The sequence below is a fragment of the Epinephelus lanceolatus genome, chromosome 13 (assembly GCF_041903045.1).
Source record: "Epinephelus lanceolatus isolate andai-2023 chromosome 13, ASM4190304v1, whole genome shotgun sequence".
Taxonomy (NCBI): Eukaryota; Metazoa; Chordata; class Actinopteri; order Perciformes; family Serranidae; genus Epinephelus; species Epinephelus lanceolatus.
The window spans coordinates 34,932,842-34,947,813 of NC_135746.1; the positions used below are offsets into that span (position 1 = coordinate 34,932,842).

Below are 14,972 nucleotides of genomic sequence, written 5' to 3' on the forward strand. Positions count from 1 at the left end.
GCAAGTTGTGGGGAAACAAAAATGAGAAGAGGGATAGAAAGCAAGCCCCACTTTGTGGTTTGCCCTTGAAGATCTGTTTCAAGTGAGAGTGTCGTCTGTTCTATGTTCAGTAAACACATTGTTCACTAAAGTAAGAATACTACAACAATACAAAAACACTCTTTACAAGTAAAAGCTTTGCATAAAAGCTTACTTAAGTATTTTCAGATTTAAATGTAAAAGTACTGTAGAATGAAAATGAATTGTTTGTAGCATTTTGCTATTTAAGATGCAGCTTTTTTTATATTCTTATATACTGTTGGCAGTTAATCTCTAAAAGTACAAAAGCTCCAGTCTTTAAAATACAATTCTCACTATAACTGGGTCCTAAAAACCTTGTTTTCTTAAAACAAGTTGAAAAAAATCTATGTGCAGTAAGAGTATTTCAACTGTTTTTTCATTTCACATAAACCTGTGTAAAGAACTGACCTTATCTTGAAAAAATAAGTACAAGGTGGGTCACTGCATTTAGAAAATACAGACTAATTTGCATTATAAAGAGGCTGGAATATTCTAACTCCACAAACAAACCTAATGTGTTAGGACTCAGTTATAGCCTTACACAGATTTTTGGAGGGACAAATTAATCATATTTTATGATGTTTTGTGAAAAAAAAATCAAACCCGTACCTCAAATTTGTACCAGCAAACAGTCGTTATAGCTTAGCTTAGCACAAAGGTTGAAAATAGGGGAAAACAGCTGGCTCTCTCTGTTTGAAGTGTTTATGCTAAGCTAAGCTAACCAGCTGTAGCTGTTTCGTTAGCATACAGACATCAGAGTGGTGTCTCTTGGCAAAAAGGAGAATTAGCCTACTTCCCAAAACATAAAGGTATTCCTTTGAAGGGAAAGTTCACCCCAAATTCAGAAATACATATTTTTTCCCGTAGTGCTACTTATCAGTCTAGATTGTTTTGGTGTGAGTTGCAGAGTGTTGGAAATATCAGCTGTAGAGATGTCATGTGGGAGCTATTTTCTTACTACAGAACTACACCTGCCAACTGTATCACTGTGCAAAAGGAAGGGTGCATGTACTCATGGACGTGAGGCTCGTGCTTGCTACAGTGCGAGATGTAAACATTAATGGCGTCCTGGCTTCTTAGCTGAGCTGTAATGTTAGCTAGCTCAGTGGTGCTAGGTGAGCTAGCAGTAGATACACACTTCCTTCTGTGCGGTGATACAGCTGGCGAGTGGTGTTCGGTAGAAACTGCACACATGAAACTGCTCACAACAAGGTCTGTGGATTATCTTGAGTAACCAGGTCATGATTTCTGGAAAGAGACATTGCTGTTGAGATTTTCCAATGTATTTTTACGGCAGTTTGAGCACCACAAGCTAAGTGCCATCTAGTTCCATTATATTGGAGAGAAGGCAGACATCTCTACAGCTGATATCTCTAACAGTGTGTTCACACCAGGCGCGAGGTGAATTTTTCGCGCGATAAGATTACATACAAAGTCAACGTAAAGACGCGAATAGACGCGAATTTGTGCCGGCGGCACGAATGACGCAAATGGCGCGATGCGAATGGAGCAAATGCGAAATTCGCATCATTCGCCTCTTCGCGCAAGTTCAAAATATTGAACTTGAGCGAAATATTCGCTTGATGCTGTGTCGGGGCAGCCTATCAGCATTGAGATTTTCCTGTCGTCACCTACATCACTGACGCGCTGCTGCCGTTGTAGTAAACAACATTCATTCATGCGACATGTGACTTGCTGGATACAGTGAACATTACTGATTTTACTGTATTTTACTGTATTTTACTGTTACTCGCGCGAATGATTCGCGTGAATGTTGCGAGTAAAAACAAATATTCCAGCGGTCAAACTCGCACGAGTAGAGCGAGGCGAATATTTTACTCGCGCCCGGTGTGAACACACTGTAACACTGCAACTTACACCAAAACAATCTAGACTGATAAACAACACTACAGGTAAGAGCAAAAATATGGGTTTTTGTTTTTGGGGTGGACTGTCCCTTTAAGTGCAGTACTTGAGTAAGTGTACACACCACCACTGATTGAATTGTTAATTAAAAAAATAAAACAGACACATGGGGATGTGATTATACTGTGTATAAAATAATAGAAAAGAATACTTGTCGTGGTGGCACTGAGGATTTACGCTGCACATTAACATTAATACTTGATTACTGTTGCTCCTGTCTCCTTGGCATGTATTAGAGAACGCACCTCTTGTCTTTGAACGTGCCCCAGTCTCTACCAAATGTCTGCTCGGCGCTCGGCCACAGGGTTGACGAGCGTTCAACAAAACTCACTCCACATTTGTTCCAGCTCTTTGCAGATTGGTTCAGCAGTCAGTGCAGTTCTAGTAAGTAAAAGGACAAAACACCATGCATAAAAACATACTGTACACACACAACCACACACACACACACACTCACACACTCACAGGAAAACAATAAGATTAAAACGGTAAAAAACAAAAACAATGTGACATCAGGCAGTAACAGTCTCAAGAAGCATATTGGTGGGGGGGTGGGGGGGGCGTACTGTTAGCTGCCCTGTACGTTTATGCGCACGTTCATGTTCAGAAACCTTGAAAGTCTTGAGGGTCCTCGATAAGGTGTGTGTCAGAGCGAAGTGTCCACCGGCAGCTCCTGAGCAAGGAACCAGTCCAGAGCTGCTGGCCACAAACGAGAGGCGTCCAGCCTGCTGAAAAGGCTGTCGTCTGTCAAATGTTTCTTATGTAGGTAGTGGAGTGAATCCGAATATACAGAACTTAGAGCTGTAAAAAGACGTCTACTTTTCTTACTTTCCAAATCCAAATCTAGATAAAGAGAGGTCTAAATATAGAAACCCTATAACAAGAAGATTAAGTTAAATTGCGCATTTAATATTTCCCTGCAATTGCATCAGCTAAAGTGCTGATTCTTTCTGTGTAGAAACATGTGACTGTGGAGTTTTTTTTTTTCTTAAAAGGACAGGGTTAGCTCAAACTTTTCTTTTGATTATCCAAGGTAAGATTACACTACAGATGACAGTAAAGGGCTTTTCCTCCTGCTTTTCATCCAATCACTCTCATATGTAACAATATTTACAATGACATCAACTATCAAGGTAAACTTGAAAACTCTAGCAAATAAGTGAGAAAAAAAATCAAATAGAAAAAGGTGCTATATATAATGTACATATATGAACACAGCTGCGATTCTTCCTGGTGAGGACCGTTGTGTTTGTAAGTGCCATGAGTCTGTGTGTGTGACGCCTTCACATCTATCTTACATTATTCTCAGTTCACCAGCCCGACGAGGCAGAACTTCTCGTTACATCTTTTTGGTTCCTATGTTCGTTTGCCTTCATGTTACAGTAAAGACTGGCAGGAGAGAGGTCAAAGGTGAGGGAGGGTTGAAAAGGAGGGTGAGTTGAGTTGGAATGATGTAATGCATGGAGGGAGGTCCTGACCAGGATGTGGGAGCGACGCCCTGGAAGGAGACGGGGGAGTACGGTGACGGAGGTGGACGTAGAGGAGGAGATGACTCCTCTGCTGGTACGGGAGTGACTGGGAGCCTCAGTAACGGTGGGTCTGGTGGGAGTACTGGGAACTCTGCTGGGATGATGACGTGTATCCCATGGTGCTCTGGGGCTGACTGGAACCTTGGACGTTGCTTTGGTAACCAAGGCGGGAGCTGGAGTGCTGAGGAAGAGAGGGACAGTAGTGAGCAGCAAGTTTTTTCTTTGGTGTACAGGTGCATCATAGTAAACATAGAAAAATCAAGAAACATTATTAAAAAAATATTAAAAATATGTACAACATATCTGCTTTAAAATGAAATAGATGAACAGTTTTAAGAGAGCATGTTGTTACTAAACATGCAAACTCTGTATATGTGCAGGTATATCTTGGGTTTAAGAGGGCTGACACCGAGTTAAAGTAGGGCTGCAATTCATTATCTGATTTCCCTCTCAATGGATCTACAGCAACTTTTAAGGTGGAACGTTTACATGTAATGTTACTCAATGCATGAGGTGACAACATGAATCCATCAACACACCTTAAATATTCCATATGACAACTTTGACCTGAAGGGTTACTTTTGGTTCCAAAGGTACCATACTTAAAGAGTCACTGTACGTTCAAACCAATAGTGACCAGAGCTTCCAAAACGGCGGAAGTCATTCATTTTCAATGAGAGTCCGGCGACTTGGGCGACCAAATTGACCGGAACGGGTCCGGAGGGGAGTTAAAACTAGTTTTACTTTATGGTAATGAGCTCTGACGCGGTTCAGAGACAACCAGTCTGAATGCTGATGCGCTTCGATGAAGGGGGTCCCAGAGAACAAGCCATGTAACTTTGGTTCCTACAGCACACTTGCTCCGACAATGGATATCAAGAAGTTGATTACTCGGGTTCGCGCTCACTCAGTCCTTTATAATGTGTCGCTGTTTGGTTAAAAAGACCAAAATAAAAAGAATGAGGCCAGTAGTCCTCTTTACGGCTCCTTTAAATTGACAAGCACGATTGAACGTTTGAATGATTCACATGATGAGCGACTAGAGCGACCAAAGCTGCCACAAATATTTTTGTGCGTCCGCGAGAGACTTTGCCTCTTTGGAAGCTTCTGGTTTGAACGTACAGTTAGAGTGTTCGGTAGAAAAGGGGCTATAAATAGCACTACAAGTAAGAGGAAAAATATGTATTTTTGATTTTGGGGTGAACTGTCCCTTTAAACATCAGTCATGAGAAGTGACTCAAACAGTTCCTAACAAATGAACAGAAAGTGTGTGCTTACCCGGCAGGATCTCACATAAAGAAGAGAAATGTAAGATCCACTGTTTCTGAAACTTGAGCTACACTAGGAACCAAAAGTCAGGATTTCTTGACTTCTGCTCATTAAATTTTCAGATTTTGTTGAAAGAACAAAACATGTCTTCTTACCCCTTAACTTAAGGGAGGTGAAAAACCACTGTAAATGGCTAGAATATGTATTTAAATGATAAAAACTTGTCACGGGCAAAGAGAAAAAGGTGGAAAAGTAATTAAGTGAAAAGCTAGGCTTCCTAACTTGCTGCTGTAATCAGTTGAGTCACAGGATGACATGTCAGTGAAGAGCGGGACCTCAGCTGAACTCATTACATGACTACACTACTCCGTCCAGGTCACATGTGCAACGCTGCATCTATTTAAGAGAATGAGTGGCGAGCAGTGCATGGTGGGATGTCCTGTGGTAGAGCAATCAATGAGGGGGAAAGTAGGACGTTGTCACACGGCTAGCCAAACTCCTGGTATGTCAGCCCACTCCATTGGTTTATTTATACATTTGCTGAGGCCTGACAGTCACCAGCTGTCTCACATGCAGCCTCAGCCTCTGCTATATATATCTGTCTGTGATATACATATACTTACGGCTGATAGCGACGCCCTCGTGTGGTCTCACCAGCACAGCACACTCACTCAGAAGCAGGAGAGGTCATAACAGTCACCTCTGTCACACTGTGTTATGGGCAGTATACTCATCGACACATGCTCTCCCTGTCCTGGCCTCGTTTCATCACACTCTCTCCACCACTCACAAATCTCTTTCTCTTTGGCCCTATGATAAGAGCCGAAGATACAATAGACGCCAGAGTAGGAAACAGAAGCTAGCAGGCACCACAGTGATTAGCTATCAGCTCTGTCAGCAGGACAGTGTGGAGTGTATGGTCCTTATCTGTTGGCCAACAGGCTGTTGCGGTCTGGGTGCATTTGTGTGTATGCCTTCTCCACAGCTGCCAAACACACATTATCACACACACATAGATTACACTGGTGGCCTTCTCCAACATCTGTACATATCTGAAGAAATGTTCACCATCTGCAGCATTGGCAGGCTACAGCGCAGCCACAGGAGAGGAAAGTCTGAGCTGAAACATTAATATCTATAACCTGACTAATCAGCATTTCATTATCGGTTCATCAGTCAGTTACTTTATGATTTATCATGTGCTGCATGTGTTTGTATCATAGACTGTGTATAAAGATGGGCAGCATAGCAACTCCCTAGAAGTGAAGCCAAAACATCTCGGTCGCCCCCTGGTGGCTGGCTGCAGTATAGCTCATTAACCCTGTCCCCTACATGTTTGTGGATGGGACATGAGCCAAACTAAAAAATTAAAGCACATGTCAAATAAAATCTTTCCCAAAGATTGTAGTTCTTATCAAATTGATGAATACTGGTGTTAATTTATCTGATCATTTTGTTTTTGATTAGTTATGTGATGCTATAAAAAGGGGGGTGACATCATGATTGACAGCTGTGTGTGCCAGTTGGGGTGCTCTCAATCAATGGCGCTGCTACCAGTTGGTCGAAAGAGTATATAATATGTCAGAAAATGCCATGCACAGTGCTTGTTTTGTCTGACATTTAATCTACAAGGACATGTAACAGAGTTAAGTAGGAAAGCCTCACGTGTGAGGAACTGGAACCACAGACTAGTGTTTTGGTGATAAATGACTAAAACCTTTTATATTCAAAATTGTTGATTATTTTTTAACCAAAACTAAAATTGTGACTCTCAATGATGGTTGAATTTCTCAACAAAGGTTCCAACCCTATCCATCAATAATATCGATTGTGTCTCCATTCAATCAGTTGATAATTAGAAACACTGGGAATTTTGTTGAGCAAAAATCTAAATTCTACACATCATATTTATGATCTCACAAAGAAATTAAAATTCACACTGGGCTTTCTGTACAGGCTGAAATACTGTTTTTTACACAGCATTGAGAAAACGCTATTTCTGACTCAGACCGCTTTTAATGATACTATTCACAAGTTTGCCTCAACATCCAAACTTGACCCATCCTTTCACTCTGCCCTGAGATATATTACCAATTCTAGCTCCCGAACTCATCATTGGACCTTATACAGCATGGCAGGATGGTCATCCCTTACTTTGTATTGGTTACAGCACCAGAACATTCTAGTCTGAGATCATCTCAGATGAATCCTTAACTTACCTCAGCCACAAGTTTTTATCTTTGCAAAGCAGTAATAATCTATTACGTAATGTATTTTGACACACCTATTATCACTGCTCTGATTTCTTGTTTGTGTTGGATGCTGCTCTTTGAGGCTGTCTTGGCTAGGTCTCGCTTGCAAAGGAGGTTTTTAATTTCAGTGTGATTTCCTAGTTAAATAAAGGTTATGATGAACTAAAGGCCTTTTCAGACACAACAAGATTTGAGCTGCACTCGCCATTGGATACAGGACACAGGCACAAGCCATTAGAAGTAATAGGCTGGCATTATAACAGTAGGGTGGTAACTGCAGTGAAATATATGACAGTATAGACGTACATATCATTTGATACATTACATATGATTCTATATTCTTATATTGGTACATATAATATAGTATTATATCTGTAAATACATTTTAAATTATACTTTAGGTGGGAATGTCCAGTCGACAACATACCAGAAAAGTCAAAGTTTGTCATCACATTAACAGTTCTCTAAGTCATAAAGGGCATAAAGGGTCTCACAGTGTATCATATCATATCACCCAGCCATACTTGTTTCAAAACAAACAATGTGACAGTGACTTTGACCTGTTGGTTCCTGCTGAACACGGAAATCTTTTAAAAAAAGGTTTAGTAATTTCCCAAAACAACTGGTCCTTGTAGTTTTTAAGCAAATGTAACTCAAACAGTGAATTTAGGGACTATTTTCAGCAGTGGATTAATCCACATTTGGTGGCCTGGTGAGTATTTGTGGCAGCAGGATGGTGTATGTGGGATTGGGTCAAAATAAACTACAGTGTGTGTGTTCATGGTAATAAAGGAACAAAGGAACATGTCACCCAGTTCAACAATGGAGCTTTGTGGCACAGAGGAAGAAGATACATCAGGCTTTGATACACACACAGCACTTGTTAGTAGATACATCCACTGTTAGTTTGGCTCTTTTTATTGGATTTGCTGACAAGAAAAGTATAGGAGAATAAATCCCACCAACCTGGTACTCTGACTGGAGCACCCCAGTGCCTGAGGAGGCCCCAGAGGGCCCGATCCGAGGTTTCTTGTTGGGGGGCCCCTGGTCTTGGCCGTGTTGTAGACCCCCGCCAGCGGTGGCCCCCGTGGCTCCGGCAGTGCCGTTGGTTTGGGCCGAGCTCTGCTGGGAGGGGGCCTGCTGGGCTGCCGTCTGTTGCTGGTTCTGGGCCTGAGTCTGGCCTGTCGTCTGCTGGTGCTGCTGAGTCTGGTTCTGCAGACGGACACACAGGGCAACCGAGACAAGCTTAGCAAAAGTGATTACGAGTCTGGCTGTAAGGAGTGGGGGAAGTATGTGTGAAATCAGTTTGGTTACTTGTCGTTCCACCTTCTGTCTTCTGCTGTTTTATGTGTTGGATTTTCTTCTCTGCTTTGACACTTGAGATGACCGAAATGCAAACTAACTTGGCGAAACATCGTTATTTAAAGGAATATCCAAATCAACAAAAGCTTCCGAACACAAGGAATGATCTGACAAAATAAGAAGCATTTGGTAACTTGTTTGTGTATTCAGACAATAATGGCTCATATTGTCTGTTTATGAGTGTGTTGTGATATTCAGACACCAACTATCACACAAACATTTTCAGAATTCTCAAAAGAGGCCAGCTGAGGGTTCACACTGCAGAATCTATTGCCCAGAGCTGTTTTTCAGGAATCTGTGCATCTTTCCATGTGACTGAACCAGGAGAGGACAACAGACTCTCACTCTGACTCAATCTATCTCACTTGTCTGAAATCGTGAGCTGGTTCTACTGCTGCAGTAACTAAAGCTTTAAAAGAAATGTAGTGGAGTAAAGGTATAGGCTCATATTTGCCTCTGAGATGTAGTGAAGTACAAGTATGAAGTAACATAAAATGGAAATGCTGCTTAGTAAAATGGTACCTCAAAGCTGTATGCGCAGTATTTGAGTAAATGTATGTAGTTACATTCCACCACTGAAAATCAGGTTTCAATGTACTTCACTGGTTTATGTGTTATTGTGAAGGAAGTGCCATCTTATGGTGACACCCTGCAAGTAAATGAATGGCTGTGTTTAGAAGGAGGGGGAAGTACTCCCACTGGCTGGGAACTGACTGGCCCTCAGTTGGGAGGGGAAATTCTAGTTGGCTGTATCTGGTCTATCTTGGCAAACACAGGTGCGCTTACTGACAATCCAAAATAAGACGATATATTTTTTTATCATAATAAAAGAACCCATTTAAGAGTAGGACATGTTGAATCAAAAAACATAACACTACAGTATTAGTGTTTAGTATTTAATGGCATGTTTATAAATGCCTTAACAGGCAGAAACCCTGACTTTTTTCAGGTGTACTACAGACCAGCATAGGAACAATACTAGCCATAGACACATATCAGTCAGATTCATAGATCTGGTTGGTTTGGCCCTACAGCTTTTTAATGTGTGACGTTTGGAGCAGCTCATCAGATGTAGTGAGATACTGAAAATATATTACAGGCTTTAAAAACAGATGTAAAAATGTTTTATTCACATAGACTGTATAAAAGTAGTGGCAGTAGCCACCACTGCATCACCCATTGTTTGTGGACTGCCAATTTACAGCCACAAATTTGGCATTTTTGCCGTCACCATCTTGGATTTTAGGAACCATAAGTGACCATATTTGGACGAGAGGGTCGAGCTGTGGTGGGGTGAGGGGTGGATCTGACTCATGGACTGTAACAACAACTTGTGGACAGCCTGCCACTAAAAGGGGCCCACCCTTGATTTTGCATAACCTTTAGCTTTAAAAAAAATGTAAACTAGTGAGCTATATAAAAAATTAAACCCCTGTACAGTTGTCATGAATGTTAAAATTAGCTGTAGACATATAAACTATTTATGTACCAGGCTGTAAACAGCTGGACATTTTAACATGAGGGTCTATGGGGATTGACTCGCTTTTGGAGCCAGCCTCAAGTGGCCATTAGAGGAACTGCAGTTTTTGGCACTTCCACCACTTTCCATATAAAATAATACTATTCCAATGATAAGTATTATTGACTGTAACGTAACAGGGGCTCAGCGGTCTATGTTGTTATCATGGTATGGGGCAGCCAGACACACTGGAAACAAGTCCTGTTCAATTTCAGTCTTTTTATGGTGTCGAGCTTCACTTTTATGAATAATGCAAGAAATAACTAACTTCCAGGTAACACACTAAAATGTTCTCACACAGAGGGGAGTTTCAATTTTTGAAGAAAGTATAGTTTTGAAAAACACTGTGTTCGTATTACTATGAAGAGTAAATGTATTGCGATTTTTGGGGTAAATTTGTGGAATAATGTAGAACTCAATTTTGCGATGTACAACACAACATTTTTAAGAGGTATAGGGAAAAGGAAGGGTTGGTAAGATAAACATGAGGTGATTGTTAAATTGTTTAAGTTATAGCTGATTAACAATGGGTGGATATTTGGGTTGTACATTTTTTTGCGAGATGTATATATGTTAAACATAAAGTAAATTTTTTGACTTATGGAAAAGGGGTACTATTATCTAAGTGTATGCTCCCTCCTACTCCTCCTGGGATGTGTCAATATTTACTATTGCTTATTTATGTTGCTTATGGGAATTTGTATATTGAGAGTTTGCTTTATGTTTTTTTTGTTTCATGTTCGAAAAACATAAATCAAATACAAAAAACCAGGATTTGTTTCATTTGTTTTTGCATGTTCATGTTTCACCTTGGACCAAATTAGTGTGAATATCATGTGTTACGTGTCAGTTGTTTATGACACAATCAATCAAACCCAAGACTCTGGTGTGAAGCAACCTGCTCAGATCAGCTGATGCTTTTTAGACAAGTTGGTAATGTGATGCAGGAGGGGAACTGGGGATTCTCAGAAACATCTCTCTCCGTCTCAGTGTCACTTTATATTCAAAATGCACAACAGCTTTTGGAAACCGCATAGCTAAAACATGTAGCAGCTTTGGGAAAAGGCTTTCTCTACCACGCAACTGCTTATCTCTCATAACGCAATGATGAGACTCAATGGGCCCAACAGCGGTGGAAGAAGTATTCAGATCCTCTACTTCAAAGTACCAGTACAACGATGTAAAAATACTCCATTACAGGTAAAAGCCCTGCACTAGAAATCCTACTAAAGTAAAAGCACATACGTATTTTAAGCTAAATTTACTGTAAGTATCAAATGTAACAGGACTTAAAGAGAAGAAAATCTGCTCATGTGACTGACATATAATAAATACTGTTCATACTGATGCATTAATGTAGGACCAACATGTTACTGTTGTAGCTGCTCGAGGTGGAGCTACTTTTATCTACTGTACAGCTAATTTGATCCAGTGCTCTCCAAACTGAGGGTCATCAGATAAATCTGTGGGTCCGTCAGGTGATTAATGAGAGGGTAGAAAAAACACAGTTCTGCTACACGTCTTTCTCTGACCTTTGCTTTTTTTTGTAAAATATTGGAGAGTTTTACCAGTTTGGGCCTCAAACAGTTAATTAAACTGAAATTATTTGGACAAGTTTAGAGGGGAAATGAGTCTTTGGCAGAACTGCTAACAACTATAGACATCTGAAACATGACAAGGAGCCCAAACTCTTCAGTTATGTGATGTGATGTTTTTTTTTAATTGTAAAATTTTAATATAAAAGGTAATGAGAGTCTAAAGCTGTCAAATAAATGTAGTGCAGTAAAAAGGGTAATTTTTTTAAGTGTAGAAGAGTAGAAGTATAAAGTAACATACAGTGGAAATATTCAAGTAAAGGGGAAATAACTCAAAAATGCACATTAGTACAGTACTTGTTCCAGTCCTGCTGCCCTTTGTGTCAAATAGTGATTCATTTCACTGTAATAAGAGCTGTAAGGGCAGGGCAGAGACGGCGATGACTCAAGTGTTAAAGTAGTCTTATTGTAACATTATTTTAACAAATGTAACAACTGTTATGGGTCGAATAGAAAACATTGTACTTCTTTAAATGTTCATCCTACGCTGCTTCAAAGCTGCTTCAAAGCTGCTTCAAAGCTGCTAAGCTGTAATTTACTCTGACAGTCCAAAAACATTCCACAATACAAGCACACACAGGCCTTTAGGGGAATATTTCAGCACAGCCGCCGGGATTAAACCACCCACTCCTGGATTTTTTCAAAATGTATAATTTTAAAACAGCTACAAATACAGTGGTATGACTTTTTGCCAGAAGTGATATTCCTCATCCAAGTTTAAAAAATGATAGTGGTGACAGTTTGCCACAATGGACAACATTAAAGAATGTGTGGTGCATTGAAAGCTAAATGACGGTTTGCCTGGATGTGTCAAAATATGTCATTGCCTGGTTGGAGTTTCTCCACTGTGATGATTTGCTGCTTTGCTCTGTTTTATAAAATTACAAACTATAAATATTTGGCTCTTCATCAAACAAAAAACTTTTACTCTGACAAATTATTTTTCACTCAATTTTCATAGATAGAATGGATAGATAATCAATAACAAAAACAGTCATTAGCTGCAGCACTAATAGTAACGTGAAAATAAGCCTAACATCAATAATATAATGTACATTTCATTTATCTATTCATTTGAATACTAAATAATGTTTGTTCTTCATTGAATATTCATGACTGTGCCTGCTTTAATGAGCCTTTTTTTTCTGTGTGATGACACACTTGTCACCTCACATAAAACATAAGAGGTGCTTACATAAACTCTTTTGTTTTGGAGTGCTGAGTCCTTCTGATTGTTTTTTATTAAAATGCATATTTAGGGGCGCCACGGTGGCCTCTGAGTGGATCTTTGTATGTCATTCTCCCTCCCCTCTTTCCCTGTTTTCTCCCTACTGTCACTGTCCAACACAGGCATTAAGTACCCCCCAAAAATATTATTTAAACGCATTACATTGTTTTAGTATCCATTGGCGTTGTAAGAAAATATCAATACACTTGATTATCGTAATATATTTCGTGATACTGTATCAATTCTCAAAAACACTGTGACTGTTTTTAATTCTTTACAGGTTTTTAAAATTTCTTAAAGGAAACATGCAAGCCATTTTTTGTTTTTGTTTTTAATTGATAAAGCCAAATGGTAATTCCTCTGCTCAGATTCGACAAAAAGTAGTGCTATGATGTGGATGTTGCAGTGACTATGATAAATACAAATACACATCCAACTGTTCTGATTGCATAAAACAAGTAAACTGTCTCCTTCCTGTCAGAGCCTTTTAACATGGAAATCAGATTGCCCTCTCTCCTCGTCAAAATGGTTCTCTGAAATGAAGAAGTGTATACTTTTGGAGAAAATAACATGTTCTGAAAAGCAGATATGATCAGTTCATCAAGCTATGGCAACCCTATATGGATTATATGGATTCTCTCAATTTGCCATTGATTGACCCAGACCTCATGTGGACTCATTATTTTAGCTGTAATAGTATGTCCTATGGGAATTCACCCATGTAAAGGCTCCCATGTTATGTATTGTTTTATCTGTTGGAACTTGTTAACATTATTGGCAAAGAGAATTTGTATGAGGGCTGTGAAGAGGGGCTCACTGTCTTGTCTAGTTCTCTATTTTTATTGTGTTTAAACTTGAAAATAAAAAGAAATAATTTGAAAATCAAATGTTTTATTCATATTGTGGTGTGTTTTTTAAACTGTGACAGTTTTCCTAAAATTAGGTTTTTAAATAAATCGCACAACATCACCTTGCTTGCAGTATCCCAATACCAAAAGATAAGCTTTTATAAGTCCCACGGCGAAGAAATATGCAACATCACAATATATTGAATGGTAACCTCTGTATTGTGATTTGTATCACATTGCCAGATCGTCTTTTTTTATTCACAATAAGAGCAATTACTAGAATTACCGCCCCGTGGTTGTTTGCCTCTGTGTACCAGTCAAGTTTTTCCAAGCACGTCTCCCCCCCGTCAGATCAGACGATCTATACAATCACCACAGTTTTAAGATTAGAGTCACCAATTTGATATCTGACCAAATGTCTCTTCTTCTGTTCCTGAGATCAGAGAAGTGTTTTATGCAGAACATTATGATGTCACAGTGAAGCTAACCTTTGACCTTTTGGATATAAAATGTCATCACTTCATTATTTTATCCTTTTTGACATTTGTGTGAAGTTCTGTCATAATTACAATAAGAATTCTTGAGTTATGGCCAAAAACATGTTTTGTGAGGTCACAGTGACCTTGACCTTTGACCACCAAATTTTATTCAGTTCATTTTTGAGTCTGTCTGTGTCAAAATTAAGGAAATTCCCTCAAGGCCCTCTTAAAAAATTGCGAGAATGACATGGACGCAGGGTCATAATGACCTTGACCTTTTTATTCTAATCAGTTTATCCTTCAGCCAAAAAGCACACTTTTGCCAAACTTGAAGACATTCCCTCAAGGCAAGATATCATGTGCACGGGAATGGGACAGATGCAAGGCCACAGTGACTCTGACCTTTGACCTATGACCACCAAAATCTAATCAGTTCATCACTGAGTCCAAGGGGATGTTTGTGCCAAATTTATCACCAGCACAGAGGCATAAAAACATAACATTAACAATGTGTTGGCAGGCAGTCAGAAACACCAACATGACATCATAGAGTGTCGTCCTTACAAAAACACCATATGGCTGGACATGGAGTCTCCACTCTGCTAATATTAAACACTGCAGTGAGAAATGACCAGATACTTGTAAAGCTAACCAAACGTCATGCACTACCACAAAAGCAGCAAGCCAGTAAACGGTAAATATTTTGGAGTGTGTGGATGTGTCAGTGTCACGTGACTGCCGCTCTGCTTAGAGGCCTCAATCAGCTGCTTGTGTGGTGTGTTAAAGGGTAGAAAGTGTCAGTGAGTACTAGACTATTTCAGTACTGGTAGGTCATGTGTTTTATTGTTATGATAGAGGTTCCCACCAAGACGCTGACAATATTTTAAAGATAACCTACAATACGA

General features: G+C 39.7%; 1 protein-coding gene across 1 annotated transcript in view; it reads right to left on the bottom strand.

Annotated features, from left to right (window-relative positions):
* Positions 1-2,528: 2,528 nt before the first annotated feature.
* Positions 2,529-14,972, bottom strand: part of cdk19 (cyclin dependent kinase 19) — a 75,878-nt gene continuing 63,434 nt past the window's right edge. The window contains exons 12-13 of the mRNA XM_033648548.2: positions 8,003-8,248; positions 2,529-3,696 (exon numbers count right to left, since the gene is read on the bottom strand). Coding sequence (XP_033504439.2) covers positions 3,571-3,696; positions 8,003-8,248 — 372 coding nt within the window. The 3' untranslated portion in view covers positions 2,529-3,570. The remainder of the gene's footprint in view (positions 3,697-8,002; positions 8,249-14,972) is intronic.